Source organism: Glycine max, chromosome 10 (genome assembly GCF_000004515.6).
Source record: "Glycine max cultivar Williams 82 chromosome 10, Glycine_max_v4.0, whole genome shotgun sequence".
NCBI lineage: Eukaryota > Viridiplantae > Streptophyta > Magnoliopsida > Fabales > Fabaceae > Glycine > Glycine max.
In genome coordinates this window covers 1,642,866-1,669,253 of record NC_038246.2, presented here as the reverse complement: position 1 = coordinate 1,669,253, position 26,388 = coordinate 1,642,866, and the positions used below count along the sequence as shown (strand labels likewise).

Genomic DNA, 26,388 nt, shown 5'->3' with positions numbered 1-26,388 from the left:
AATTCGATCATTTTGGTCACAATACTAAAAAATAAAATCCTAAAATACCACCTTATATATATACAAATGTATAAGGATACTCATATTCTAATTCTTATTAGAATTGCTTGTTTTTTTTTATCATAAACTTATGATTTAGTTTATTTAATATATTTCAATAAATTATTGTTTGACTTTTGAAAATAAAAATAAAAATATACTAATACAATATGATTATTAAGTAACTTTATCAAGATTAATATATATGAAATCTTTTTATTAAAAAAGTAAATCCCTTTAAATAATTAAATTTAATATTTCATAATTAGTGTTTGGTTTTTGACTTAACATAACTTGATATTATATATAACTTTTATGATAATTATTATAAAAGTGAATATTTTATAATATATTACTTTTTATAATTGGATAGTAAAATAAAATTCTATCAATGTATTAATTAATATTGTTACTATATACATATTATTGTTATTTTTTTGTATTGATTGATTATATCCCCCACAATTACATAAAAAGCAGCAGCACACAAACCTTCACAAACAACATTCACATGATCTGCCTCAATCATTCTTAGTCATAACCTGCGTTTTTCTCATCTTCTTCCCCGAAAAAGGACACCGCCCCAGCCATGGTCGAAACCAGACGCAGCAGCTCCTCCTCTTCCAAGCGCTCTCTCTCTTCGCCCTCTCCCCCCAACAACACCAAACGGTGCAAGGTACCATCTTTCCATCCCAATTACCCTTTTCCTCATCTGGGTATCCGATTCTAATCTCAATTCCAGATGGGTACGTTGTTGATCGATTCTCTCTCACTCTCTCTCTCTGATGACGTAGGTGTCCGAGGATTCCTCATCCACCACCGTGCCTTCGGTTGCTCCGGTCAACGAATCTGGAACCGCTAATGAATCCGCGGAACCGGAGCTGATGCTCTCTGATCTGCCTGAAACGGCGTCGTTGAAGGCCGTCGATGGCTGTGTTGCGATGTCGCCCGATAAGTCTCCCTCTGTGCCCGTTGAAGGTGAGGCCTTGGTGTCCCCTCAGTGTCAAGGTGAGAAAAATTGACACCTTTTGTGCATGCATGTGGTTTTTGGATTGGTGGGACTTATGAATTTGCGGGAAATTCAGGTGAGACCGCGGAGAAATCGAAGGGGGTGCTGATGGCGGCGGCGACGACGACGGGTGGTCGATCGAAGAAACAACGCCCTTCGAAATTGAGCCCCAAGGTTGCGTGGGGAAAGCTTCTCTCTCAGTGTTCTCAGGTTTGGTTTTATTGTTCTTAGTTGTTGGGTGTTTACCTTGCTTGCTTGGGTTGGGTTTTGTGTGTATCTTTGAGTACTTTGTTTTCTAATTTTGCAAGGGGAATGCATGGCAATTTTATTCCTTGAAGTTTACTACTTTACTTTACTTTTTACTCAAGGGTGTCTAGCTAAGTTCGTTGAGAAAAAGTGTTTGAATTGTCGTAAACCTGTTTTCGATTCCTATGGATAAAAAAAAAAGAAGCCTAGTGATTTTTATGACTCAGTAGCTGTTGTGTTTGTGCTTTTGTACGCTTGTATTGGTAGGTATACTTAATGTCTCTACATTCGGCGGTTGCTTAGTTGCCGATCCCAAATAGCGGGACGGAGTGACTGCCCCCTAACTGATGTATAGTGGAAAGCAGGATCACTTCTTAATACTAGTGAAATAGTTTATACTGCACGTATGTAATTGCTAAAAGATAATTTCTTTTACCAGAAACTAAAAAGCATATTCATAATTAATAAGTGTTGTCCTAGGCTATAGTGCTATTGCATTGCGGAATTTCTTGGATCTGCGTTTGCAACTCCATCTGCTATTTGTGGGCTCTGTGAGTGTTGTGATTGTGGCATATGTCCTGCATCCTCTTGCGAGTCTCTGGCCAATTGAACTTTTGAGTTAACATTATGCCAATTTTTATGCATTTTTAATTTTGTTTGCACACAACTTAAAAACGCAACTGCACACTTTTGCTGACAAATTTGTCACATAAAGGAGGGGAGAGCGCTCATTATTTCATTGCTGGAAATCCAGTTAGGAAACTTGCCAGATGGATTGTCTTAGAGTTTACTGTGAAAACATGTCCGGCCGTAACAGCATAGAGCTTCTGTGCCCTTTATAATAAGTGTTTTGGCTACAAGGGCTCTACTTGGTTTTTGCTATTGATTTCCATTATGGACCTTTTCTACCACTGGAAGCTCATCCGGTCAAGGGTGGTGGAAACCAAGACAGAGTCCAGATGGTTCTGGTGCTCACTGTTCTGTAGTCTGGGTGACACCCATTTGAGGCGAACCACTCTTCTAGTTTTAAATGGCTGCTTCTGTAGAGGAAACTGGAAGGGGGGAAGGGAACTCAAACTTTTGGGTTTCGTAGATCTTTAAGTATTTGACTAAAATATGGTGAAATTCTTCTGCTTCTTCCAATTATTGAGAAGGGGACTGCCTTTGGGTTGTAAACAGTTCTTCTCTTTTTCACTGTTATGGGCTGCTATACAGCTTTGCATTAATCTCAATCAAACCCTCACACAGTTTACATGCATATGTGCAAAAGAAAGGAAAAAATAGGGTTTGGAGACAAGGGGATTGAGGAAAGGATATGGAAAAGGTGGAAGATCCTACTACTTTAACCAATCTATGGCCTACTTGTATTGCTGTTCAAACTAAGCACCACCATGTAGGCAAATCCCTTTGCGCGTGATTGTTGACAGCCTTAACAGCAACATTGCTGGAGGAGGAAGAAGGGAGCACAGATAGTGATGGACCTTAGGAGGAGTGTGCTATGAACATTTGAGCTGGAAGTTGGTGTTGGTGCACGAGCACTGGCTGAGCGCACAGAGGTGCGGATGTGGTTTGTAACAGTGGTAGGCAGCAGCAATAAGGTGTTCAGCATTGCAGATGCTGCTTTGCAGTCGGCATTGGAGGGAGGTAAGTGAGTTTGCAGATTGAGAAGGACATGGATGGGTGTTGTTTCACAAGATGCAGGTGAGGAAAGCGGTGATGCTGTTTTAAAGGCTGTTGGGGAAGAGATGATGATGGGTGGTGTTTGGCGTAATAAGTACTAATGCCATGGGAGGTTTGTGTAAGTAGCCCTAAGTTATAAGATTGGAATGACTGGCCTTAGTCGTCAAGGGCCCTTGCTTATTTGTATAATAGTGAGAGCTAATTACTTGATTTAGTCTGTTTGAAACTTATCATTGCATTGTCTTAAACTATGATATAATCCATGCAGGATAAGCAAGTTAGTTTGGGAAAATTTCACAAAGTCCATAATGAAACTTATCATTGCATTGTCTTAAACTATGATATAATCCATGTGTAAGTAGCCCTAAGTCTTAAACTTATCATTACATTGCATTATCTGATTAACATAATAACACAACAAAGTGTCTTGACATCATTTTTTGGGGTTGAATCTAGTAACTTTGGGAAATTTCAATCTTTTGTGCATTACCAAACCAGAAGATTTTGTTTATTCTATATCTCACGCAGTGCGTTTGGTCGAGGTGTAATAACATGATACCATAGGACATGTGGTCCTATTGCAATTACATTTTCCAATTATAAGATTTCTCATCAACTATGCAGAGAAGATTTGAAGTTGCTTGGTGAAAACAAATACTACTTTGTTTGATTTCATTGGAAAAAATAATATCGATGGTATACTTGAGTAGTATTCACATACATTTTGAAGTTTGTCCTGTTTGTGGCTTACCACGGGGAGGGGGGATTGTGGGCTGATTTATTTTTGTCTTATTAACTCTTCTATTTCTGACTGTACTATTGTAGGTTTGGGATTAATCATTTTGTTATTCATCTTTCTGCAGAATCCTCACGTGTCCATGAGTGATCTTATCTTCACTGTTGGTCAAGGTCGTAATTGTAATTTATGGCTTAAAGATCCCACTGTTGGTAATGTTTTGTGCAAGTTGAGCCACATAGAGGTAGACTTTCCTCTTTTATCTTTTGAAACTTAAAATGAACTGAGTAACTAATGGTCCATCTGCTTTCCAGCTTTATTATGACAGAATAGTCATTTCTAAAAAAAAACTATTTTAAATGTTTGATTAAAGATATTATTGAAAATAATTAATTTTTGTTCGGTTATGGTAGATGCTTCCTAAAAATATCCCCACTGAAGAAATTTACAGTTGAGCATTTCTATGTCTTTCAATATTACTTACCGGTTGTTATTTGGACTCTGTACAGCGTGGAGGCTCATCTGTTGCATTACTTGAAATCACAGGGGGCAAAGGTTCTATTCAAGTTAATGGCAAGACATATCGAAAGAATGCCCGTCTGATTTTAAGTGGAGGTGATGAGGTGGTCTTTGGTTCTTCTGGCAAGCATGCTTATGTATCCTTTACATATGGTTCACAGGGAAGACTTTATCTGTTTCCCCTTTTAGTTCCTGTTTCTCTTTCCTTCTTTTTTTTGCATGCATATGTGGTCACTTTTACATATTTCAAGGATATTAGCTAGTCATGTGTTCTGTGTATTCATTATAAATTGCTTTTTATTTTCCATTCCTAAATTTCTTTTATTGATGTATTATGGGTTCCTTAATATTGAATTCAGATCTTTCAGCTGCTCACAAATAATAATATTAGTCCTGCTGTTATACCTTCTTCTGTGAGCATTTTAGAAGCCCAGAGTGCTCCAATAAATGGAACGCAAGTTGAAGCTAGATCTGGTGATCCTTCTGCTGTTGCTGGAGCATCGATATTGGCCTCCTTATCTAATCTTCCTAAAGATTTATCTCTCCTTTCACCTCCTGCTAAAACTGGAAAGAATGTGCAACAGAACTCTGACATTTCATCACTACCTTCTGGCAACGAGGATGATATGCCAATCAGTGAAATGAAGGATGCCACCAATGATGTAGCATCTGAAGTTTGCTCTGCTGACAAAACTGTTAATGAAAATCCTAGTCTTGACACAGCAGAAGTCGACATCAATGTGGATGCCGATGTTAGGAAGGTTACTGCTGCTACATATGAATTGAGGCCATTACTGCGCTTGCTTGCTGGTTCATGTCCTGAACTTGATTTAAGTTGTGGCATTACCAAGATATTGGAGGAGCGAAGGGAATTAAGAGAGCTCCTTAAAGATGTTGATACCCCAACAATATTGGCATCAACCAGGCGACAAGCATTTAGGGACAGTTTAGAACAGAGAATTCTCAAATCTAAGAATATTGATGTCTCTTTTGAAACTTTCCCATATTATCTAAGGTGAATACCATTACTTGTTATTGTTTTATCTCTTGATTATGCTGCCTGAACTACATGTGAACTGTAGCTATGTTGATATTCTTTGCTGCTATTTTGCTGGGTTGAGATAGATAAGAGTTAATTTATGGCTTCTTGCTTATGATGTTTTGTATTATACAGTGATACAACAAAGAGCGTTTTGATTGCTTCTACATTTATTCATTTGAAGTGCATGGGCTTTGGAAAATATGCTTCTGACCTCTCATCAGTGTCTCCACGAATATTGTTATCTGGTCCTGCAGGTAGTTACATAATTCTCGCTTATGCTTCCACTTTTCCCTTTTTGTAATAGAGAAGTGATATTTTATATGATTCCTGTGTAGGTTCGGAAATATATCAGGAGACTTTGTGCAAGGCACTTGCGAAGCATTTTGGTGCCAGGCTACTGATTGTCGATTCTCTCTCATTGCCTGGCGTATGTTTTCTTAGATATTCTTATTTTTTTTATGGTTATAGAGGTTTTGCAGAATTGCCTTACTAATCTAAATTGTTTCCTGTTCATGGTCTTTTCTGGTGCCTGTTTCTGTTGAGATGGTTTCTTGCTAAATCAGGATTAATATACACTCAATTGTTCTTAACTATGCAATTGGTTTTTCAGGGAGCACCATCAAAGGAAGTTGATTCTGCCAAAGAAAGTTCCAGACCTGAAAAACCATCATCTGTGTTTACTAAGAGAAGTTCCCAGACTGCCACATTACAACATAAGAAACCAGCTTCTAGTGTTGATGCTGAAATTGTAGGTGGATCAACGATAAGTTCTCAGGCTATGCTGAAGCAAGAGGTTTCTACTGCATCGTCAAAGGGCACTACTCTTAAAGAGGGTATGCTGTTGTGACCTAGAAATGAAGTCATCTGCAAATTTACCTTCCCATTGCCTCGTTTTATTATGAACGCTAGGCAACCTTTTTTAAGGCTTTAATGACATGATGCTTGCTTAATTTGCAGGTGATCGAGTAAAATTTGTTGGTAACTTTCCTTCTGCCGTCTCATCACTGCCAAATTATCCTTCAAGGTAATTTTTCTAATGGAATAATTATACTTATAATATTTTTACAGTTTATGAGTAATATAGGTTGACCTGTTCTTGTTGAGATTTAAGATTTGTATTTTATTCTTTGTTATTGAGGAGGATGCACATGAAAATTCCTTTAATATGGCTTTTAAAACATGGTGAACTTTTAGTAAATAGTAATGAGATTTTAATGGCAGTTCTCTTTTGCAGAGGTTATAACTTCAGAAAAATTCACACTTTTTGGACCAAAAAAAGAAATAATTCGCCTTTTGAGTCATTTCTCAGTATTTCAGTTAAGATATTTTTATGTTTTTGCTATTTCTCCGTTGTGTTTAATTAAAGCTAAATGCACTTAAGTTCTAGATTTACTGGTGTTATGTGTTTTTATGGTTTTTCTCTGGTGCATTGCTCACAGCTATTCAAAAGGTGTTTCAATTTCTGTTATGCAGACTGACTAGAGAGCTTTGCTGTTTATTTATTTCAGTTTCACATTTTTTAAGTATTTGTTCATGTTGATATTTTATCCTCCTGCTAATTTTTTATATCTAATCCTTTAGTTTATATTTTTTTCTTATTCTGGAAAATTAAGATTTTATTCTTCTTCTATATTGGTCAGGGGACCTAGCTATGGCTCCCGAGGCAAAGTTCTGCTTGCTTTTGAAGATAATAGGTCTTCAAAAATTGGGGTTAGGTTTGATAAATCAATTCCAGATGGCAATGATCTTGGAGGCCTTTGTGAGGAGGACCGTGGGTTCTTTTGTTCTGGTAATTCACTTGATTTTATTGAAATTTTGTTGCCTTAGCTGCAAGTTAGCATATTGTATGCTATAATTTTAGCATGTATAACTCGTTGAGGATTTATACTGCAGCAAATCATTTACTACGGGTAGATGGTTCTGGAGGGGATGACGCGGACAAAGTTGCAATCAGTGATATCTTTGAGGTTGTGCCAGTTCTTTACTGGTCCAAAATATGCCTCTATTCCTGAAGAAGTATATCTAACACCCTTCTCTGCTTTGTGCATAGGTTACCTCCAATCAGAGTAAAAGTGGTCCACTGGTGTTGTTCATTAAAGATATAGAGAAGGCAATGGTTGGGAACTATGAAGTTTTGAAAAATAAATTTGAAAGCTTGCCACCAAATGTTGTGGTAATTGGCTCTCATACTCTGCTTGACAATCGGAAGGAGAAGGTACTGTCCCATTATTAGATTGTGGTGATCTTATGCTTGGAGGAATGTTTTTGCTGCTGTATTTACTGACTGCATGATTATGTTTCCAGACCCAACCTGGTGGCCTTCTGTTTACCAAGTTTGGGAGCAATCAGACAGCACTACTTGATCTTGCTTTTCCGGTATAAGAACCACTGTCATTGCTCTTCTTACCTTGGTTTAAAGCTTGTGCATTTCTAGCATGGAAGTTACAGTTCTTGTCTTTTTCTGTACCTTCACACTATTCATAGCTTTTTCTAAATTATTGTTAATATTGTTATATGTACATTGTAGCTTGGTTGCTTCTGGTTCCTTGAGTTAAATTATCAATCCACTACTATTTGTTCTCTTTTTAGGATAACTTTGGTAGACTGCATGATCGGAGCAAAGAAACCCCTAAAGTAATGAAGCAACTTGGTCGTCTTTTCCCAAACAAAGTGACAATACAGCTGCCTCAGGTTTGATGTTAGATTAACTTTATTATGAAATTTATTCCGTTGCTATATACAGTTCAAGTATCCATTTTAATTCAACTTGTACAGGACGAGGCTATACTTTCTGATTGGAAGCAACAATTAGAACGTGATATTGAAACTATGAAAGCTCAGTCCAATATTGTCAGCATTCGCACAGTGAGTCCGGAAACATCTGATCATTTTTATGTGCCTTTTTTGCTTTTATTATTCTGTGCTTCCTCTTGTTGCATTTTTTCTACATGTTTCAATTTTTTTCACTTGCTGTGCATTAGTTGTGATATGCCTTTTGAATATGTAGCATCTCTTGCATTGGCTTTGTGAAATTTTCCTAACTGCGCTTAAAAATGCTCAATGTCATTTTAAGAGTTGTTTCTGTGGATAAAATTCTCTTTTGTTTCCTGTTTTTTCAAGCCTACCCATCCTGGCCATCCATATCCATTGTTTGATTTACACTGCCTTTCTAATATGGCCAATTACTGCTAACAAAATGATTACTTGATTTTCATTTTTCAAATAATATAGAGCTCCATTTTCTGACCTGTATCTGACTTAAGTTTCATTTCTTAAATATTAAAATTCATTTTTGCCATGCCATTTTGTCAAACATCTGATAAGATTCTTCTAATGATTCAGGTTCTCAACAGGATTGGATTGGATTGCCCTGACCTTGAGACTCTTAGCATCAAAGACCAAACCCTAACAACTGAAAGTCAGTTCCTTTTTTCTTTTTTAATATTATGTCTGAAATTATTTTTCCAGGTAAATAAAAGATGTTTAGATTTGCTGCCTTATCACTGATAACATCCTATGAACTCCATTTCCTAGGTGTGGAGAAGATCATTGGCTGGGCTATAAGTTACCATTTTATGCATTCATCTAAAGCTTCTATCAAAGATTCCAAGCTTGTGATATCTGCAGAAAGGTTGTGTTTGTCATTTTTGGGCATGTCGATAATCTCAACCCTAAAATTTAAGCAATGAAATATATAGTACCATGTAAAAAATTGTTGTTATTGCATTAATTTTATTAACACTACTTTTCATTTCACTGGTGCAGCCTTAATTATGGAATTAACATTCTACAGGGCATTCAAAATGAGAACAAAAACTTGAAAAAATCACTGAAGGTAATTTAATATAAGATGTTACAAACTTAAACCTTTTTCCATCATATTTTGTGGAGATATTTTGCATTACTACTGGTATTCATCTAGTTTCTTTACCTTGTCATTTTTTGAATTGTGGGATTGTCACCTGTATTCTTGGAATTGTTTTTCCAGGATGTGGTTACTGAGAATGAATTTGAGAAAAAACTTCTTGCTGATGTTATTCCACCAACTGATATTGGGGTCACATTTGATGATATTGGAGCTTTAGAAAATGTGAAGGACACCTTGAAGGAATTGGTTATGCTTCCTCTACAGAGGCCTGAATTGTTTTGCAAAGGACAGCTGGCTAAGGTTGGTAGATTTTCTTTTTAGTTGCTTTAAATGACAAGTGGAACACATTTTTTAGTAGATGATATTCATATCATGTGTGTAGCACCTCATTGTAATTACTTTGGATATAGCCTTGCAAGGGAATATTGCTTTTTGGGCCCCCTGGCACAGGAAAAACAATGCTTGCAAAGGCTGTAGCAACTGAAGCTGGAGCAAATTTCATTAACATTTCAATGTCCAGCATTACTTCAAAGGTATTAATGTTGTAAGTTACTTTTTTTTGTGGTGTATTTCCTTGTATGCTTCAGTGACAAGAAAAATATGGTTTTGTTTGTTGCAGTGGTTTGGTGAAGGAGAGAAGTATGTCAAAGCTGTCTTTTCTCTAGCCAGCAAAATTGCTCCAAGTGTTATTTTTGTTGACGAGGTTGCTTTATCATGTCATTTGTTTATATTCCTTTGAAGTTCTCTTTTCCTTTATTTTAAATATTATTTTTAATACTTTTTAGAATTCATATGAGCCATTTCCGGACTAGTTTGAGAGGATAGTATGCCCATCAAATGGGGAAAGCAAAGTCATGTTTTATATAATGATGTTTAAGGGATGTAAAAAGGTGTCTGTGGCTTACAATGTGATGGGGACAATAATAGATTGCTCTGAAGTGCTTTTTAGGTTTACTGAAGTTAATAGATTGTAGATTATAAAATGGGCTAGACCTCTTAGGGCTTTGCTAAGCTGAAGGAGAATGGCAAAGGTGCCTGGAAGTCTGGAACAGTGTTTATGAAGGGTTGAATGAATATCTAGTAGATTTGAACCAAAAGATCTAAGGCTGATTTTTTACTGAATTTCTCAGTTATACTGTTTCTGTGATTATTTTCTATAAGGCAAGTGAAAAACTGTCTGAATTGAAGACCTAAACATTTAAATCTCCAATTTTTTATGATAGCTACTATGAATTTTCTTAGTTTCAATTATCTGTGTTGATTTGTTGTGGCAATTGTGGCAGGTTGATAGTATGCTAGGGAGACGTGAAAACCCTAGTGAGCATGAGGCTATGCGAAAAATGAAAAATGAGTTTATGGTAAATTGGGATGGTCTGCGTACAAAAGATAAAGAGCGTGTACTTGTTCTTGCTGCTACAAACAGGCCTTTTGATCTTGATGAGGCTGTTATTAGGAGGCTTCCTCGACGGTGAGCATGTTATGTTTAATGTTAACTTGTATTTTCATGTTTTACAGATGACATCTATTCTAATGCATGGTCTGACTTCATTTTTTTTTTGTAGATTGATGGTTAATTTGCCAGATGCTCCAAACAGAGAAAAAATTCTCAGAGTCATTTTAGTGAAAGAAGATTTGGCACCTGACGTTGATTTTGAAGCAATAGCTAATATGACTGATGGATATTCTGGGAGTGACCTAAAGGTTGTATGTATATTTATGTATTTTTCACTTCCTTTCTTGGTTTCTGGAGAAGGTACCATCTGTTTCTACATAAAATATTCTCATTGTTATCTTTTGATTGCAGAATCTGTGTGTCACAGCAGCTCACTGTCCAATACGAGAGATCTTGGAGAAGGAAAAGAAGGTTAGTGATTCTCTCTCTATATCTATCTATATGTGTGTGTGTGTGTGTGTGTGTGTGTGTGTGTGTATTACTCATGCAGAAATCTCAGTTCAGTTCTAAATATAAATCTGCGCACTTTAATGGGTTTGCATTATAGTCCAAGGATTGGTAATCTCTTCCTCACTTTGATATGAAATGTCTTTCAGGAGAGAAGCTTAGCTTTGTCTGAGAGCAAACCTTTACCTGGATTGTGTGGCAGTGGTGACATTCGTCCCTTAAAGATGGATGATTTTAGATATGCACATGAGCAGGTATATTATTTTATTTCCATTCTTCTTAAAATAATGTGTTCACTTTGGAGTATAGGGTGTCCTCAAAAGTAAGATAGCTGCCTTGTGACACCTAGTTTTGGAAATGTCCTTTGGACACTGGGGAAAGGGTGTTTAAAATAAATATGGCATGACCCCCCCTTTTCCCTACAACCGCACATGGTGGGAGGCTTATGCACTTACCTGCATTTTATTAATTTACTTTGGTGGAAAGGCCTTTTGCATTATTGGTGGAGGGCATTTATAATAAATGGATGCAATCCCTGTCTGGCTTGTGAACTTAAATTTGGAGGTTGGGTTGGGGGTGGTGAAAAAAGCATTGTTGTCCTCTTCAGTCCTGGGGGTTGGCTTTTTAGGATGGGCACTTCTTATTGTCACAGATGAAGAACTAAAGTGTAAACATGATACTGTCACATGCACTTTCAGCTTCTTGTTTAAACATGATGAAGCTTCATTCTAGGTTGCTAGCTTACAAGAAATTGAAGTTTGCAAGGCTTGACGGGCTATATTGATGAGATCTTTTGGAGAGGGGGTAATCTTGACTCTAGGTGTTGCTTTATAAAATTGCCTCACTGAGTTATAAGATGACTTGAATTAGCAAATGGAATTTCAATGTTTAATGACTTGAATTATAAGATGTTGTTCAGTGGATGGATGGGAGTTTTAGGCAAATGATGCTGAATCTGGCTCGGCCCAAAGAATTATTAAAATAATGTTACTTCATTGAACATTAAGCTACTACCTTTGTAGACAAAATTGGTTGTTTTTCATGGTGATCATGTAATTGCTCGATAGAGTCCTTTTAGTGGTAATTACAATGTTTGATGTATTTTGTTGCAGGTGTGTGCAAGCGTGTCATCAGAGTCAACAAATATGAATGAGCTACTCCAATGGAATGACCTCTATGGAGAAGGAGGATCAAGAAAAATGAGATCTCTGAGCTATTTCATGTAAAGCTCTCTCTCTGTATAGCATTTCTTGCTTAGGCTATTCTTATATCACCAACTATTGATGTGGAAATCCCATCATTGGTTCTGCCTCTCTCTATTGTATTATATCATCATAGGTTTTCTTTCCCCTTTTTCCAACCCTCACCATCCTCTCCAAATTTTTTCACATATTAGTAGAATTTGTTGACAATTTCACTTGAGATAAAAAAAAGTTTAATTTAGGTTCCCTACTGATCCAACTCTCCCTCCCCTTATTCTTGCTTGTATATATCAAGTTTTTTTTCTCGTAAAAATAAAATAAATATTTATTTTTATTAATTTCTTGTGTAACCTGTGGCTGAATGGCATTGTATTTCTGATTTTCAGTTTGTGGTGTGTATGAATATATATGAACGCTACTCAATTTTTCTAATTGTATTGTAGATAGTGAACCTAAAAATTGCAGATATCTAATGAAAATTGCATATAGGGCAAAAAAAGTTTCAGTAGTACATTTTTAGGGATTAGAATTTAGTTTCATTCGGATGACATGTTGGTATCTTGAGTTAAAAATGATAAAAGATTGAAAAACGCAAATTATTTTTTAAATGATCATGTGACATTAAAATATTCACTTTTTCTTTAAAATAAAAATATTGACTTTGTATGTATGGTTATAAGATTTAGATTTATTGTTCTTACTAACAACATTCTCACTGGATATGTCTAGCATATATACTAATGGTTAAATAACCTCAATTTGTTATGTGTGTTTAATTTAATATTTTATCACAATTATAACTGTTTAATTTAAAAAAAGGAAATGTTAAGATAACGTTGCCATAATGTAAATGTTCTTGATTAAATTTTTTTTTGTAGAAAATATTTGTAGTCATGAAAAATATGAAAAAAAATTATAAGCAAAGAAGTTTTTATTGATATAAATATTTGGCAAAAGCACAAGATGTGCACCGCCTACAATATGCTCGTAACTATGCTTTTTTTTTTTTTCTCTTTCCAAAGTACCCCGTATGTAACTAAAAGTAAGTATTGAGGTTTTCTGTGGAGGCGTAGACATCATCAAAGTAATTTGTTTTTTCATATATAAGTGACATAAGTTCATAATTATGCTTAAGTTTAAGGAAAAAATAAACAAAATATGATTATCAGAAAAAATTTCATTAAAAGTGTTTAGTCAAGTTTTATGACTAATATTATTAGTTATTAATAATATTAGTGAACATTTTACACAAATATCATGTGACTAAAAAAAATAAAATAATATATTAATTTAAATTTAAATATGTTGTCATTTATAACCTTTTTTTTTTAAATTGTATGCATTGAATCGGGGTGAACAATAAAAATTATAATTGGATCTTAAAATAATATTTGACTAACCAAAACCTTAAGCCATGTTTGGAAGAAATAAAATAAAGTCCAAACTTTATTGTAATTTAGGCTTATTTGTAGTTTTTTCTTCTTTTAGTTAGATTGTGTAAGATTTTAATCCTTCGATTTTTTTTATAAGTTAACTCGGTTTCTTTATTTTTATAATTTAGTAAATCCCAGCCCTCCCATCAATTTCTTACAACTAAAATATTTATTTACTTAAATCTTTATAAACTGAGATGATTACACCTTTTAATTTTTTATATTTTTAATGTGACATATATTTCTAAATATTTAGATAGAAAATATTAATTATAAAATTTTGCTTAAAAAAATGATATATGATACTTAAGAGAACAAATTTACTTCTTTTTTTAAAATCAATTAAAATTCAACAAATTGCTTAGCAATCAAGATCAAAATCAAAATTGAAAAGAACAATGGATTGGTTTATTCACTTCAATCCAATCTAGAAGAGTAAAATTAAGAGCGAAACAGAGGTTTATACTTTATAGTTTATACTTATTTTACTCTTTCCCGTTTATGCGCGCTTCTGTGGCTGTTGGCGCTTCAGTTTTGGCGGCAAAATTGTCAGGTTTTGCGCGTCGATTTGTATGGTGGTTTCGGTAATCGAGTGTGTGAAGAAGCACCGAAGCAGCAATGGTAGTTGAAGCTCAAATAATCAAGCCCATCGGCAAGGGCATCGTTCACAGAATCTGCGCCGGTCAAGTCATCCTCGACCTCTCCTCCGCCGTCAAGGAACTTGTCGAAAACAGTTTGGACGCCGGCGCCACCAGCATCGAAATCTCCCTCAAAGACTTCGGCGAACAGTGGTTTCAAGTCATCGACAACGGTTGCGGCATTTCCCCAAACAATTTCAAGGTGTTTATTTAATTATCACTCAACGCCGAAATCGTCGTTATTAGGTTTCAGTAGGGTTTAGCTTCTTTTTTAACCGTTTTTATTTTTATTTTGCAGGTTCTTGCGCTGAAGCATCACACGTCAAAGTTAGCGGAATTTCACGATCTTCAGTCTCTGACGACTTTTGGATTCCGAGGGGAGGCGCTGAGTTCGCTCTGCGCGTTGGGGAACTTGACAGTTGAAACCAGAACGGCGAGCGAACCGGTCGCTACGCACTTGACTTTTGACAGTTCCGGTGTCCTTGTGGCGGAAAGAAAAACGGCACGGCAAATTGGTACCACTGTTATGGTTAAGAAGTTGTTCTCCAGTTTGCCTGTGAGAAGCAAAGAGTTTAGTCGTAACATACGTAGGGAATATGGCAAGTTGGTTTCTCTGTTGAATGTGAGTCTCTGTTTTCTGTGTGATAATGTTTAGGCCCTATTTGGATGAAATTTTGAATAAGCACTTAGAGAAGAAAATAAGAAGATTAGATAAGTTAAGTTTAGCCCATAAACTAAAAATAACTTATGCATAAGTTAAAATCAGCGTTTGAAAAAGCTAAATGACAGAGCTTCTACAAATTATGAGAACTTTCTTAGATTCTTTTTTTGTAATTTTAGTTATTGTATGTTACTTTAATTTGTTACTGTGAACTTTTACTTTCTTCAGGCTTATGCCCTTATAGCGAAAGGAGTCCGTTTTGTCTGCACCAACACGACTGGTAAAAATGTGAGGTCTGTGGTTCTTAAAACGCAAGGAAGTGGTTCTCTTAAGGATAACATCATAACAGTGCTTGGCATGAACACTTTCAGCTGCTTAGAGCCCGTGACATTGTCTATATCTGATTCTTGCAAGGTTGAAGGATTTCTTTCTAAGTCTGGACAGGGCAATGGACGCAATTTGGTGGATAGACAGTATTTTTTTGTGAATGGTAGACCGGTGGATATGCCTAAAGTTAGCAAAGTTGTGAATGAGTTGTACAGGGGTGCAAATTCCAAACAGTATCCCATTGTTATTTTGAATTTTACGGTTCCTACAAGAACGTATGATGTCAATGTGACTCCTGACAAGAGGAAAATATTTTTTTCTGAAGAAAATGCCCTATTGCAAGCCCTGAGAGAGGGATTGCAACAAATTTATTCTGCTAGTAACGTCTGTTACTCTGTTAATGAAGTTGTGTTGCCTGCTGAAAAAGAAGCATGTGTTGAGTTGTGTTCCTCTCATGGGAAGTCTCCTATTGTAATGAAACTATTGTCCCCAAATGGCAGTCGTCCTCAGAAAGAGCAATGTAGTGAAAGTAACAATGGCAGTATTTCTTTAGATGAAATTAATGCTGAGTGCAACAATGATACTATTTCTCAGGATGAGCATGAGGAGAAACATATTACTCATTCCAAAAATGCTTCTGAATCGATTAATGAATATCTGTACTCAGATGTTGATGAAGGGCTAATTCGTGAGAATGATGGGAATTTAATGAACCAGGAGTTCACACTCAGAGCGCATTGCGCTTCAAAGGATGACAATAGTGGAAGACAGTCAGCGAGTCCTAGTAGTATTATACCTGATCAAACTACCCTTGTCTCAAGGACAGTTGAGAGTGGCAGCTCTTCTAGTAAATATTCATTTAACCATTCAAGACATGTTCAGTCCACTCTTAACAACTTTGTTTCTGTAAATAAAAGAAATCGGGATAGTGTCATTAGAGCCTTATCTGAAGTGCCTGTTCTTAGAAATCCTCATTGTCAATTGAAGACTGCAAATACTGAAACACATGACTTGATTACAAGATCATCACTTTGTTTTGACCAATGTGATGAACTTGCTAGGGCGAGCGAGATTGAAGCTTTGAAGCAACTTAATCCTGATAATGTCTTCCACAAAAATGAAAATTCAGTTTCTTTTAAGGGTGACTCCTCTGATAGAGAACCTAAATCTAATATGGTAAGTGTTTGAACTTCTAAAATTTCATATATTCATAATTTTAGTTCTTGAAGTGTAATATTGCATGCAATTGTACTATATGTTGATATTGGTTTATAAAAATATTTGATATTTTATTATTAATGGCATTTTCAGAAGGTTTAATTACTCATTCGGTTCTTATAGTTAAAAAAAATTCCCTTTTAGTCCCTATACTTAAAAATATCGCCTTTTAGTCCCCACATATACCATTTTTTATCCCTTCTAGTCCTTGCCGTAGGGATTAAAAGGGATTACAATGATATGTTTAAGGACTAAAAGGTATTAAAATTATATGTCTAGGAACTAAAAGGGATTAAAAATGGTATGTATGTGGACTAAAAGGAGATGTTTTTAAGTATAAGGACTAAAAGAAAAAGGTTTTGTAACTATAGGGACCAAATTAGTGATAAACCTTTCCAGAAATTTCTGTTTTTGAACACTGGATACCAATAAAAGAAAGAACTAAATGCAGTATTAATGTCTTTACCTTATTCATTCTACATTTTTATGTTGCTTTGTCTAAGGAGAAGACTAATCCTCCTTTCCTTTATACTGCTTCATTCTTTCCAATAAAATTTCTACCTTTATCCAAAAGAAACGAAAATTAAATAAAAATAAAAAAAACCCTTTATGCTGATTTACAGGAATTAGATCTAAAGAATAATACACCTATAGGGGATACAGCATCTATTAATCCTTCTAGCATTGATATGATCACTGCGGATGTTTTTGCCTCAGACCCTCCATTACATTCATCATCTGTACGGTTAGATTCTTCCAAGTCTTCCAGGAAGAAGATATGCTCCAACATGCAATTTTCTTTTCAAGAGCTTAAGAAAAGAAGAGAGAAGAGGCTTTCTCTGTTGCAATCCAGTAAATTTGGATGTGGAAAAGCTAAAGTCAAAAGGTTTTTATTTCTGTACCCTTTGTATGAAATAGGAAAATATTTATGTGCTGACTTTTTCTCATAATTATTTCTAGTTGCTATTCGGATGCAACTTTGGAGCTTTCACGATCAGAAATTGCAGAGCAGAAAGAAAGGGCCTTGGCAGCAGCAGCTACCGAACTTGAAAGATTTTTCAAGAAGGAAGACTTCAGCAGAATGAAGGTCCTTACTTAGTATGCTTCATATTGTTTTTTTACTTTTTTTATAAAACATGTAAGGCTTGGCTTTGCACAAATGTCAATAGTTGATTCTATTTTGTAAATGGTTACACAGCTGCTGTTTGGTCGTTTGCTATCCCAGTAATGTTGTGCTCGGTAGAAATGAAATGGAGTGGAAAGGAAGGGGAATTTTTAAAAATTAGTGTGGATCCCACACCCTCACAACACTACTTTAATTTAAATATTTCTTCTCTATTTCATTTCATTCCATTCTACTCCACTCTACTAAACACACCATAAATGGTCAGGCTAAGCTGTTTAGGGTTTTGTTTTTGTATTTGGAATACCTTGTCAGATATGTAATTTATCATGCCAAAATTAAAATATATTCTTTAACAGCTCAATCATATCTGCACATTCAGATTACATATATACTGTATTTACTGATGATTACTGAGACAACATGTTTGAACAGGTGATTGGGCAATTCAATCTTGGATTTATCATTTGTAAATTGGATCAAGATTTATTCATTGTGGATCAGGTAATTTCCAATATACTAACTATTGAATACGTGGTTTCTTCCACCATTCCCTTGAATGATTAATTCACATAGATGCATCCTTTTGCTAAATTTAATTGTTTCTTTTACCAAAATTTAATTTTCAGCATGCTGCTGATGAGAAGTATAATTTTGAGCGTCTATCACAGTCAACCATCTTGAACCAACAACCTCTTCTTAGGTGAGGAGATTATATCATTATTCACTAACCATCATTATACATATTATTCCTGTTTCTTTGTCTGGATTGGAGGAGACTTTCAAAAACACGGTACAAGGAAATTGCTTATTCTGATGCAAACTTCAAGAGAAGGTAAAAGGGTCTTGCTGAGTTCAAAAGATTACAGAGTGTGCTTAGAGCAGAAACTGATTGTTTATGTACAATTACTGTAAATGGATGATATATTTCCTACATTGATCAGATAGCACATGACAGAGCAATTTATCTCTTCTCTTTTGTTCATTATCTAAATTCTACCAATAAAAATTTCATATGTAGGCCAATAAAATTGGAGTTATCCCCCGAAGAAGAAATAGTTGCTTCAATGCACATGGACATTATCAGGTAAAATTAGAGCCATGTTGATTAAGTAGTGATATGTTGATTTTACTTCTGGTTATTGTAAGAAGCTAGATTTCATTTACAGGATCCTGCTGTCAATCCTGCATCAATTGAACAATTTATGTTTCCTGTTTTCTGTTGCCGGAACAGAAATGAGCTGCAACGATATCTCTTATTTACCTTCTCATACAGTTGATTTGATTGTAATAACAAATTGCCTCAGATGGTCAACTTTGAAAAACGACCAGTTTGATTATCTTTCCTTGTGTACTTAAGAATCTTTTATAGTAGCTGTGATCTAATGTCACCTTAGCAAATCATTTCCTGATGTACCAGTCATGAATTTCTCTGCTATATAAAAATCAATAACCAGATGTCACTTCTGGCCCACATGAAATTTGTGCTCAAAACTGCACTATGTTAATGCTAAGTCATTCAATGGGTGACCTGTGCTGCCTTAATTGGTAATAAATAGATAGTTTCAGCATTTATATCTCTCTATCAAAGCTTGAAACGGCTTGTATGAACAGAAATCACTGCTGTAAACTCTGAGCTTGACATCTTCCAAATTATTGTTGCATGCATATTAGAAATTTTAACTTTTGCATAATCACTGAAAGATTGTCTTGCTTAGGGGTACACTATGGTCCATTATGCTTCATCTAGTGCATCTTGTAGTGTTGATTACTTTTGTCTATGGAGGTTTCAATGAAATTGAATTCAGTTTTCTAGTTACAACGTTTCATCATGTTAAACTCTTGTCTTGTTTTTGCTTCTATAAAAAGTAGCGTGGTTAGTAACATGCATTTGCATTATCCACATTTTCAGGAAGAATGGATTTACCTTGGAAGAGGATCCAAATGCACCGCCTGGATGCCGTTTTAAATTAAAGTCTGTCCCCTTCAGTAAAAACACTATGTTTGGAATTGAAGGCAGGTGATTTTGTAGATTTTATCCATGATTAGTTTAGGGATTTTGTTGAATGATATGATCATATCACTTTAGGTCAAGGAAAAGCATCTGCATTGGTCCATGTTACTCAACTTATTTTTTTGATTATATTTGAAGTGGAAGATAACTCAGGCCAAAGCTGGATGTCTAGCTAAGTAAACATGGCTTAAGTTGATATATGATGCAAGTAATATCAAGAAGACAATTTAGGATCTTAACAATTGTGTAGGTTTTTCATCTTCTGATGGCTTTGGTACTTAAAAACAGTAACTTAGTTATTGGAGACATCCTCAACTGACTTATGATACATGTTAAACCTACAATATTCTGCATGAACATGCTTTAGGATGCATAAATGATGCTCACATTGAGGTTAAGCTTTATAAAAGCCCTCAACCCTTGTAAGGATCTGTGGAGCCTGGCCTGCTTCACCTTGTAAATCATTATAAGCACTTTTTAGTACCCTTTGAATTGAGATTGTTTCCATTCCATTATACGAGTTGTTATATTTTCATATTTATTTATACCTCAGTCTAAGCTATGGTCTACAGATTGACACATATTTGAATCTTGTGAATGTCTAGTTCCGTTGTGCATAATCATTCTATTTAGAATTTCTGTTCAATCAACTTGAATTACTTGCTTGTTTGCATTGATGTATTGAAGACTTTCATTAAGGTAAAAAAAATGATGTATTGAAGTGATTAATGATAAACATTTTTCCCCAACCCTACAGATGTTAAGGAGCTGATCTCTATCCTGTCTGATGGTGATGGTCATGTGGAATGTTCCATAGTTGGTAGCTATAAACTGGACACCTCAGATTCTGTTTGCCCTTCAAGAGTTCGTGCAATGTTGGCATCACGTGCATGTCGATCATCAATTATGGTTGGTGATGCACTTGGAAGAAATGAAATGCAGAAGGTAGTAAAGCACAATACATTTGGCCCTGCCCCCTCCCCTTCATTAATAAGTAATAACACATGATAAACAATGCAGGAGTGGGGGCGATAAGCATCTGTTTTTTGGGGACTAAATCTGAATAAATTGAATTTCAAATATTTCACCCTCACAGACTGATTTGTAGTTTACATTAATGTTTCAGATACTTGAGCATATGGCTGAGCTGAAATCCCCATGGAATTGCCCCCATGGCAGACCAACCATGCGCCATTTAGTTGACTTGACAAAAATTCACACGAGCTCTGAACTTACAATGCCGATCTAATTAATAATAGATTTTTGCCCTTACCGCCATTGTTATGTTAGAAGCTAAGGGAATTATGTAACTTATTTTGTACAAATACCTGTAAAAATATTTGTTTTCAAATGTTACTGTAGATTTAATGAGCCTAGACATGTTGAGTGTCTTTACATAAGCATGCTTGATGTGCTGATCTTGTTGGATTGTCTTCCTGCTTTACTTTGGTAATGGTCTCTGCAAAAATGCTATAGCTGCATAACTTCTGAACCTTCATTTCAATTTACTTTGGTTTTGGATCAGAGCTATTTTACTTGGGGAGGGAAAATTTGTATGTAGTGGTAGGTTTTGTTTCTGTTAAAAAGAACAAGGGAGCCATCTGTATTAAGCAATTCAAAATAACGATGATATAATATTTGAATTAGAGGATATCGTAATGTAATTTTTTTCAAACATCAGATGAAGTTGAGATGAATACTGGAGAAGCCCAAGATTCTCCTGGAGACAACATTCCTCTTTTTAAGTGTAATTATTGGTACTTTGATTAATTTACTCCGGTTCTTTTAGCTCTTCCAGTTTTAGGTTAAGTTTTTCAATTACGTCCATAGTTGTATTTAGGATAAACTTTGCTGTGATGCATGCATATCCTTTGAAGCGTGGTTGCTTAAAAAAATAAAAAGTAGAGAGAACTGCACCATAGAGAATGTTTTATGCAGTGTTATTGTCAGTCAAGTCCCGCAATTTTTAGTCCAATACTCTGGACACTTTGGAACACTGATTTGTGTAACGACGCAAGTTTGTTCCTACCAATCTTTAATAATGTATTCTCTAAGTTTTATTATTTATTGAGTCAAAAAAAAGTTATATTATTTATATAATATTTTGTTTATAGGAAACTTATCAAGTGAGAAGTCTTTATCATAAGAAACGGAAACTTTAAATCTAAGTCATATATCTGTATATAAATAATCAAGATTAAAAATTAAATGAGAATCCCTTGATCATTTTAAATAAGTCATACACATTTTTTTAATCTCAATCGTTTGAATAAAATATAATAGTCTACGATTATAATATTTAGGTTTAATTATTCTGCCGTTTCTGAAGTTTTATCAAATTTTTAATTAGATTTTTAAACTTTTTTCGTTTCAATTGGATTCCTGAATTTATGTTTTTTTAATTAAGTTCCAAAAATTGTATTTGTTTTTTAATTTAGGTACTTAAACTTATGTGTTTTATAATTGGAGAGCTAATTAAGGACCTAAATAAAAAGAACAAATACAAGTTCAGGTATTTAATTGAAAAAAAATAAAAAAATTAATTAAAAATTATCAAATAGTTCAAGGACTACAAATTAATTTAATCTAATTTTGATTTATCAGAATAAAAAATGATCATTTTATCTAATTTAATTGTCATTTGATTGCGGCTAAATATTTTAAATGGTTATTTATTATTTTTTCTTCTAAATAGTACTAACTATTTTTTTTTTGAAAGGAAACTAATTTTCTTCTCTCACAATCTTTTATCTTTCTTTAGTTTCTTATAAATTTTCTCCGCTTATTTACGGGGTTTGCGTGTGCATTACACATAGAAAATGTTAATTATATAAAAATAAATATTTATAAAAGAAATCTTGTAGCATAATTTTATCAAACTTTAAAAATATGAGCGTGATTAAAAAAAAAACAGCTGAAATTACTGGTGAATAAATAATAAATAGGCTATATAACTAATTTGATAAACGAAATAGGACTATAGGAGTAGAGTCGCCTAAGATTCAAAAAGAAAGTAGGAACAAAAGAGAGGTCTGATTAATAGTTTTCTCTGTGAAATCGCAAAGAAACAGTGACACTTATTAGCACCGTCAACTCTGCAATCACCGATTCCGACCATGGTAATGCTCTCTCTCTCTCTCTAAGTTCGTTCCTTTCAGCCCTAACACGAATGGATACATAGATCTCGTCAAGTTCATTCCTTTTCCTAAGATATATTGTTTTTAACCTAAAACATTAAAACCCAATAACTTCCCCCTGACTAATCATGCGCACCAATGCCCTATTTGTTACTATTAGGGTTACATTCTCTCACTGTTTACTCTCTTTCTTTTTTTTGCAGCTGCCCCTTTCCCTTCTCAAGACTGCCCAAGGCCACCCTATGGTGAGTTAAACCCTCTTTTGCTTTATTTTTACCCTCTTTTTTTAGGGTTACGTTATTGTTATATGTATAGAAATTATGTTAATACTGCTTGATTTGTAACTTGTGACATATTGTAACAGCTAGTGGAACTGAAAAATGGGGAGACTTATAACGGGCACTTGGTTAATTGTGATACATGGATGAACATTCATCTCCGAGAAGTCATTTGTACCTCTAAAGTAACGATCTTTTTTCACTGTTCTCCCTGCATTCACTCTCAGATATTGTCTTCTCATATGTGAATGTCTGTTACAACTTAACTTACAATTTGAAATTGGCAATTCAGGATGGAGATAGATTTTGGCGTATGCCCGAGTGCTACATTCGCGGCAATACCATAAAGTACCTTCGGGTTCCTGATGAGGTGTGTGCTGCTGGTGCTTCAGTCGTTTTATGTTTTTTTCTCTTTCAGTGAATAAGGTTCAGAACTTCTTAGTGAATGTGGTAAGCTCTTAGTGATGCATTCATTTATCCACTGATCTAGCTTTACTTCCTGTTGATTTAGGTTATTGACAAAGTCCAGGAAGAAACAAAGAGCCGCACTGGTAAGCCTTGTTTTTGACAACTAAATGACTAGGTGATTTAAGAGGTTAAGAAAAAGAAAAAAACTGGTAGGCTTGTTTGTCATACTAAAGATGAATAAAAGAAAATTAAAGATGCATATAGTTTATATGCTTGAACCTAACAGTTTCAGAGGCAAACTTGTTTCTTTCATAAATCAGCAAGGGAAAGTTTCATCACTGTTAACAAGTTATTGTTTCATATTCTTTTTCAATTACCAAAAAGCTAAAAAATTCTTTGGTTGATGTGACTTTTTTTTAAAGATCGCAAACCCCCTGGTGTGGGACGTGGAAGAGGAAGAGGTAGGGAGGATGGTCCTGGTGGACGTCAACCAAAAGGAATTGGGCGTGGCCTTGATGAAGGTGGACCTAAAGGACAAGGAGGACGAGGTAGGGGTGGTCCCGGTGGAAAGCCTGGTGGAAACAGAGGTAAATCATTCCTATTGTCATTTCAAAATGCAAGTATTGCATGTATACCAATTATTCTTTTGTTGGTTTCTATCCCTCAAATTCACCTTCTTGCTATCTGTGCTTTTGTTGTCTCTTGGATGATCTGTTGATGGACCAAACATTTTTTTTTCAATGTAAAAAGTAAATTAAATTATTATTGAAGGAACTTGGAGAGTCTTATTCTTTCTTTTGCTTGGATGTTTATGGAAAATTAATTTGGTAGTTCAGGTTATATTTGAGAGAATTTGGTAGTCCATTTTGTAATTTTATATCACTCAGACCTAGGGGTAAGAGTGGCTTCCCTTCCTCTTTAAAATTCTCCCCCAAACAACAGTTTAGGCCACTTTTGTCATTTGCATCCTCATCTTTACCTCCCATCCGACATATTGTGTAAAATAGATATTGTTGATGAATCTCATCCAAAAAATTTCCTTCTGTGGTAGGTGGAGGGCGAGGTAGAGGTTGATTTGGGTACTGATATGGAACTACAGATGGGCCAGTTGCTGCTTTTAAAGGCATTGGTGCCCGTTCAGAACAGTTACTATTTATGTTATGTTTCCTGTGTATTATTGATTTTAGGTTTCCAATTATTTTCCTGCATTTATAGTCACAAAAATGGTGTTTATTATGGACCTCACCAAAGCTTCTATGCCAACATCGTTTTCCGATGCCTTCTCAGGTTAAAAACTTGCCTTTGTAGTTCTTTTTTCCTGAGGCTATGTTTAGGTCTCTAGTGATGAGTGAAATGAAATGGAATCATGGAGTGGAATGAAATAAAATTAGCATTCTATTGCCTGGATAGTTTTATTGGAGGGGAAGGAATAGAATACAAAGCATGAGGTTTCATTCCATCCTATTCTAATATAAACTACCCAAATAATGGAACCTAGTCTTAATTCTATTTCATTACATTTTATTACATTCTTTTCCTTCAATTCAAACATAGTCTCGGGACGGCGAGAAGTAATCATGGTGGTACATGTTAATTGTTGAATAGTAAATGCCTCCCAATCTTGGTAAGTTTTTAAATGTTACGTTGAATCTCAAGTTTGTTAGTACTTGTTTTTAACTAAAATGTTTTAAAAATTATAATGATTGTACAAGTCATTATAAAAACTTGGCAAGATTGATGCATTTACTATTCAACGTAACATTTAAAAATAATGTAATAAAACATTTTAGTTAAAAACAAGTACTAACAAACTAGCTGGTCAAAAAAGTTTAAAAATCATTAGAAAGTTATTTTAGTGATTTTCTCAATAGATAAAAATAATAGCTGGTCAAAAAAGAAGAAAAAATAAAGTTGAACTAAACAGGCCGTAATTCTTGGCACTGATGATTGGTGTAATTATCATGAAAGTAATTTGCTTAGCATATGCTTATATGGCAAAAATGTGATGTGATGAAATATATATATATATATATATATATAGCAAGATATGTCATTAAGTTATTTTGTCTTTATTTCATTACTTGACATTGCTATCTTAGTACCATCTCGATTTCAAATCCTTTAATTTATTATTAAAAAAAAAAAAAAAAAAACACCCTTGACTTTATGCTGGATTACACCCTCAACTTTGTTTTTTATACCTCCAGTCCGCAAATTTTCTATATGCTAGTGTAATTGAATACAAAGTTATTAACTAAAAAAGCATTAACATGAAAACAAGCAGTACATAATTTTATTGGTACAAACTTGTAATACACAAGACAAATCTAAAACTTTCCTAAGAAAACGAAGACAAATTTAAAACTTATGCAGTATTTTTTACAACGTTAAAATTATTTGATAGCATGCACAAGCTAGATAGGTCCTGCACCGTGCGAAAAAATTCTGGACTGTATGACGATTGATGTTCTTAGACATGCTTAAAAGTTATGTTTTGGTCTCTATTAACATTGGAGAAACTTTCTGGCGGTTTAAAATTGGAACAAATATTCCTAGCGGTGATAATCTGTGCAGCAAACTGTGAGGGGATTAAAATTCAATCTACATTTTTAATTTTTAATAAAAAAACATATTTTAATGTAATTTTTCTGTTTTTTCAAAATTAATTCTGACCGGTGATAATCTTCTCCGCCCCTCCTGTCTAGCCAAAATGCCTAGGCTAGCGTGAAGTCCCAAGAATTGTTTCTTCACATCATAATTATATCAAAATAAATAGCCCGCAATATCATCATTAATACCACCAATCACCTTTAGTTGTTCAGCTTCTATCCGACAATGACAATCAGCAAAAGAAAAAAAAAAATTGACTGTGAAAGTGTTTAAGTTCAAGAGCAATGGTGTTTAGTGAAA

The 26,388-nt window shown here is 34.7% G+C and overlaps 3 protein-coding genes across 5 annotated transcripts; all 3 read left to right on the top strand.

The window, feature by feature from the left end:
* The first annotated feature begins 517 nt into the window (after positions 1 to 517).
* On the top strand, positions 518 to 12,487 carry LOC106794125 (uncharacterized). Its single transcript, XM_003536839.5, has 27 exons — positions 518 to 715; positions 834 to 1,047; positions 1,125 to 1,258; positions 3,838 to 3,954; positions 4,220 to 4,366; positions 4,589 to 5,244; positions 5,404 to 5,525; positions 5,607 to 5,698; positions 5,882 to 6,104; positions 6,229 to 6,295; positions 6,912 to 7,060; positions 7,165 to 7,238; positions 7,322 to 7,486; positions 7,576 to 7,647; positions 7,861 to 7,962; positions 8,047 to 8,136; positions 8,614 to 8,689; positions 8,806 to 8,902; positions 9,037 to 9,106; positions 9,260 to 9,439; positions 9,550 to 9,672; positions 9,759 to 9,842; positions 10,423 to 10,607; positions 10,702 to 10,840; positions 10,944 to 11,003; positions 11,189 to 11,293; positions 12,152 to 12,487. The coding sequence occupies exons 1-27, from the start codon at positions 629 to 631 to the stop codon at positions 12,263 to 12,265; spliced, it is 3,744 nt and encodes a 1,247-aa protein (XP_003536887.1). The 5' UTR covers positions 518 to 628; the 3' UTR covers positions 12,266 to 12,487.
* Positions 12,488 to 14,090: 1,603 nt separating this feature from the next.
* On the top strand, positions 14,091 to 21,148 carry LOC100793891 (DNA mismatch repair protein PMS1). 3 transcript variants are annotated; one of them, XM_003536838.5, is made up of 11 exons: positions 14,094 to 14,514; positions 14,611 to 14,934; positions 15,202 to 16,476; positions 17,142 to 17,404; positions 17,479 to 17,605; positions 18,077 to 18,145; positions 18,271 to 18,344; positions 18,663 to 18,728; positions 19,554 to 19,657; positions 20,413 to 20,600; positions 20,782 to 21,148. In XM_003536838.5, the coding sequence occupies exons 1-11, from the start codon at positions 14,293 to 14,295 to the stop codon at positions 20,902 to 20,904; spliced, it is 2,835 nt and encodes a 944-aa protein (XP_003536886.1). In that variant the 5' UTR covers positions 14,094 to 14,292; the 3' UTR covers positions 20,905 to 21,148. The 3 variants fall into 3 exon arrangements, 2 of the variants coding, with proteins under 2 accessions (XP_014618377.1, XP_003536886.1); XM_014762891.3 differs by lacking the exon at positions 20,782 to 21,148 and having other exon boundaries at positions 14,091 to 14,514; positions 19,554 to 19,661; positions 20,413 to 20,546; XR_416199.4 differs by lacking the exons at positions 20,413 to 20,600; positions 20,782 to 21,148 and having other exon boundaries at positions 14,092 to 14,514; positions 18,271 to 18,476; positions 19,554 to 19,628.
* A 1,475-nt stretch (positions 21,149 to 22,623) lies between these two features.
* Positions 22,624 to 24,969, top strand: LOC100500134 (small nuclear ribonucleoprotein family protein). Its single transcript, NM_001352689.1, has 7 exons — positions 22,624 to 22,774; positions 22,996 to 23,037; positions 23,157 to 23,255; positions 23,363 to 23,440; positions 23,582 to 23,621; positions 23,901 to 24,065; positions 24,530 to 24,969. The coding sequence occupies exons 1-7, from the start codon at positions 22,772 to 22,774 to the stop codon at positions 24,550 to 24,552; spliced, it is 450 nt and encodes a 149-aa protein (NP_001339618.1). The 5' UTR covers positions 22,624 to 22,771; the 3' UTR covers positions 24,553 to 24,969.
* The last annotated feature ends 1,419 nt before the right edge of the window (positions 24,970 to 26,388 follow it).

Coding starts and splice junctions, on each gene's coding strand:
- LOC106794125 (XM_003536839.5), top strand. CDS start 629: ATGGTCGAAACCAGACGCAGCAGCTCCTCCTCTTCCAAGCGCTCTCTC. Junction 7,648..7,860: donor TACTTGATCTTGCTTTTCCG/GTATAAGAACCA, acceptor TTCTCTTTTTAG/GATAACTTTGGTAGACTGCA. Junction 10,608..10,701: donor ATTAGGAGGCTTCCTCGACG/GTGAGCATGTTA, acceptor TTTTTTTTGTAG/ATTGATGGTTAATTTGCCAG.
- LOC100793891 (XM_003536838.5), top strand. CDS start 14,293: ATGGTAGTTGAAGCTCAAATAATCAAGCCCATCGGCAAGGGCATCGTT. Junction 18,345..18,662: donor AACCAACAACCTCTTCTTAG/GTGAGGAGATTA, acceptor TTTCATATGTAG/GCCAATAAAATTGGAGTTAT. Junction 19,658..20,412: donor CACTATGTTTGGAATTGAAG/GCAGGTGATTTT, acceptor CCAACCCTACAG/ATGTTAAGGAGCTGATCTCT.
- LOC100500134 (NM_001352689.1), top strand. Junction 23,441..23,581: donor ACCTTCGGGTTCCTGATGAG/GTGTGTGCTGCT, acceptor CTGTTGATTTAG/GTTATTGACAAAGTCCAGGA. Junction 23,622..23,900: donor AGAAACAAAGAGCCGCACTG/GTAAGCCTTGTT, acceptor TTTTTTTTAAAG/ATCGCAAACCCCCTGGTGTG.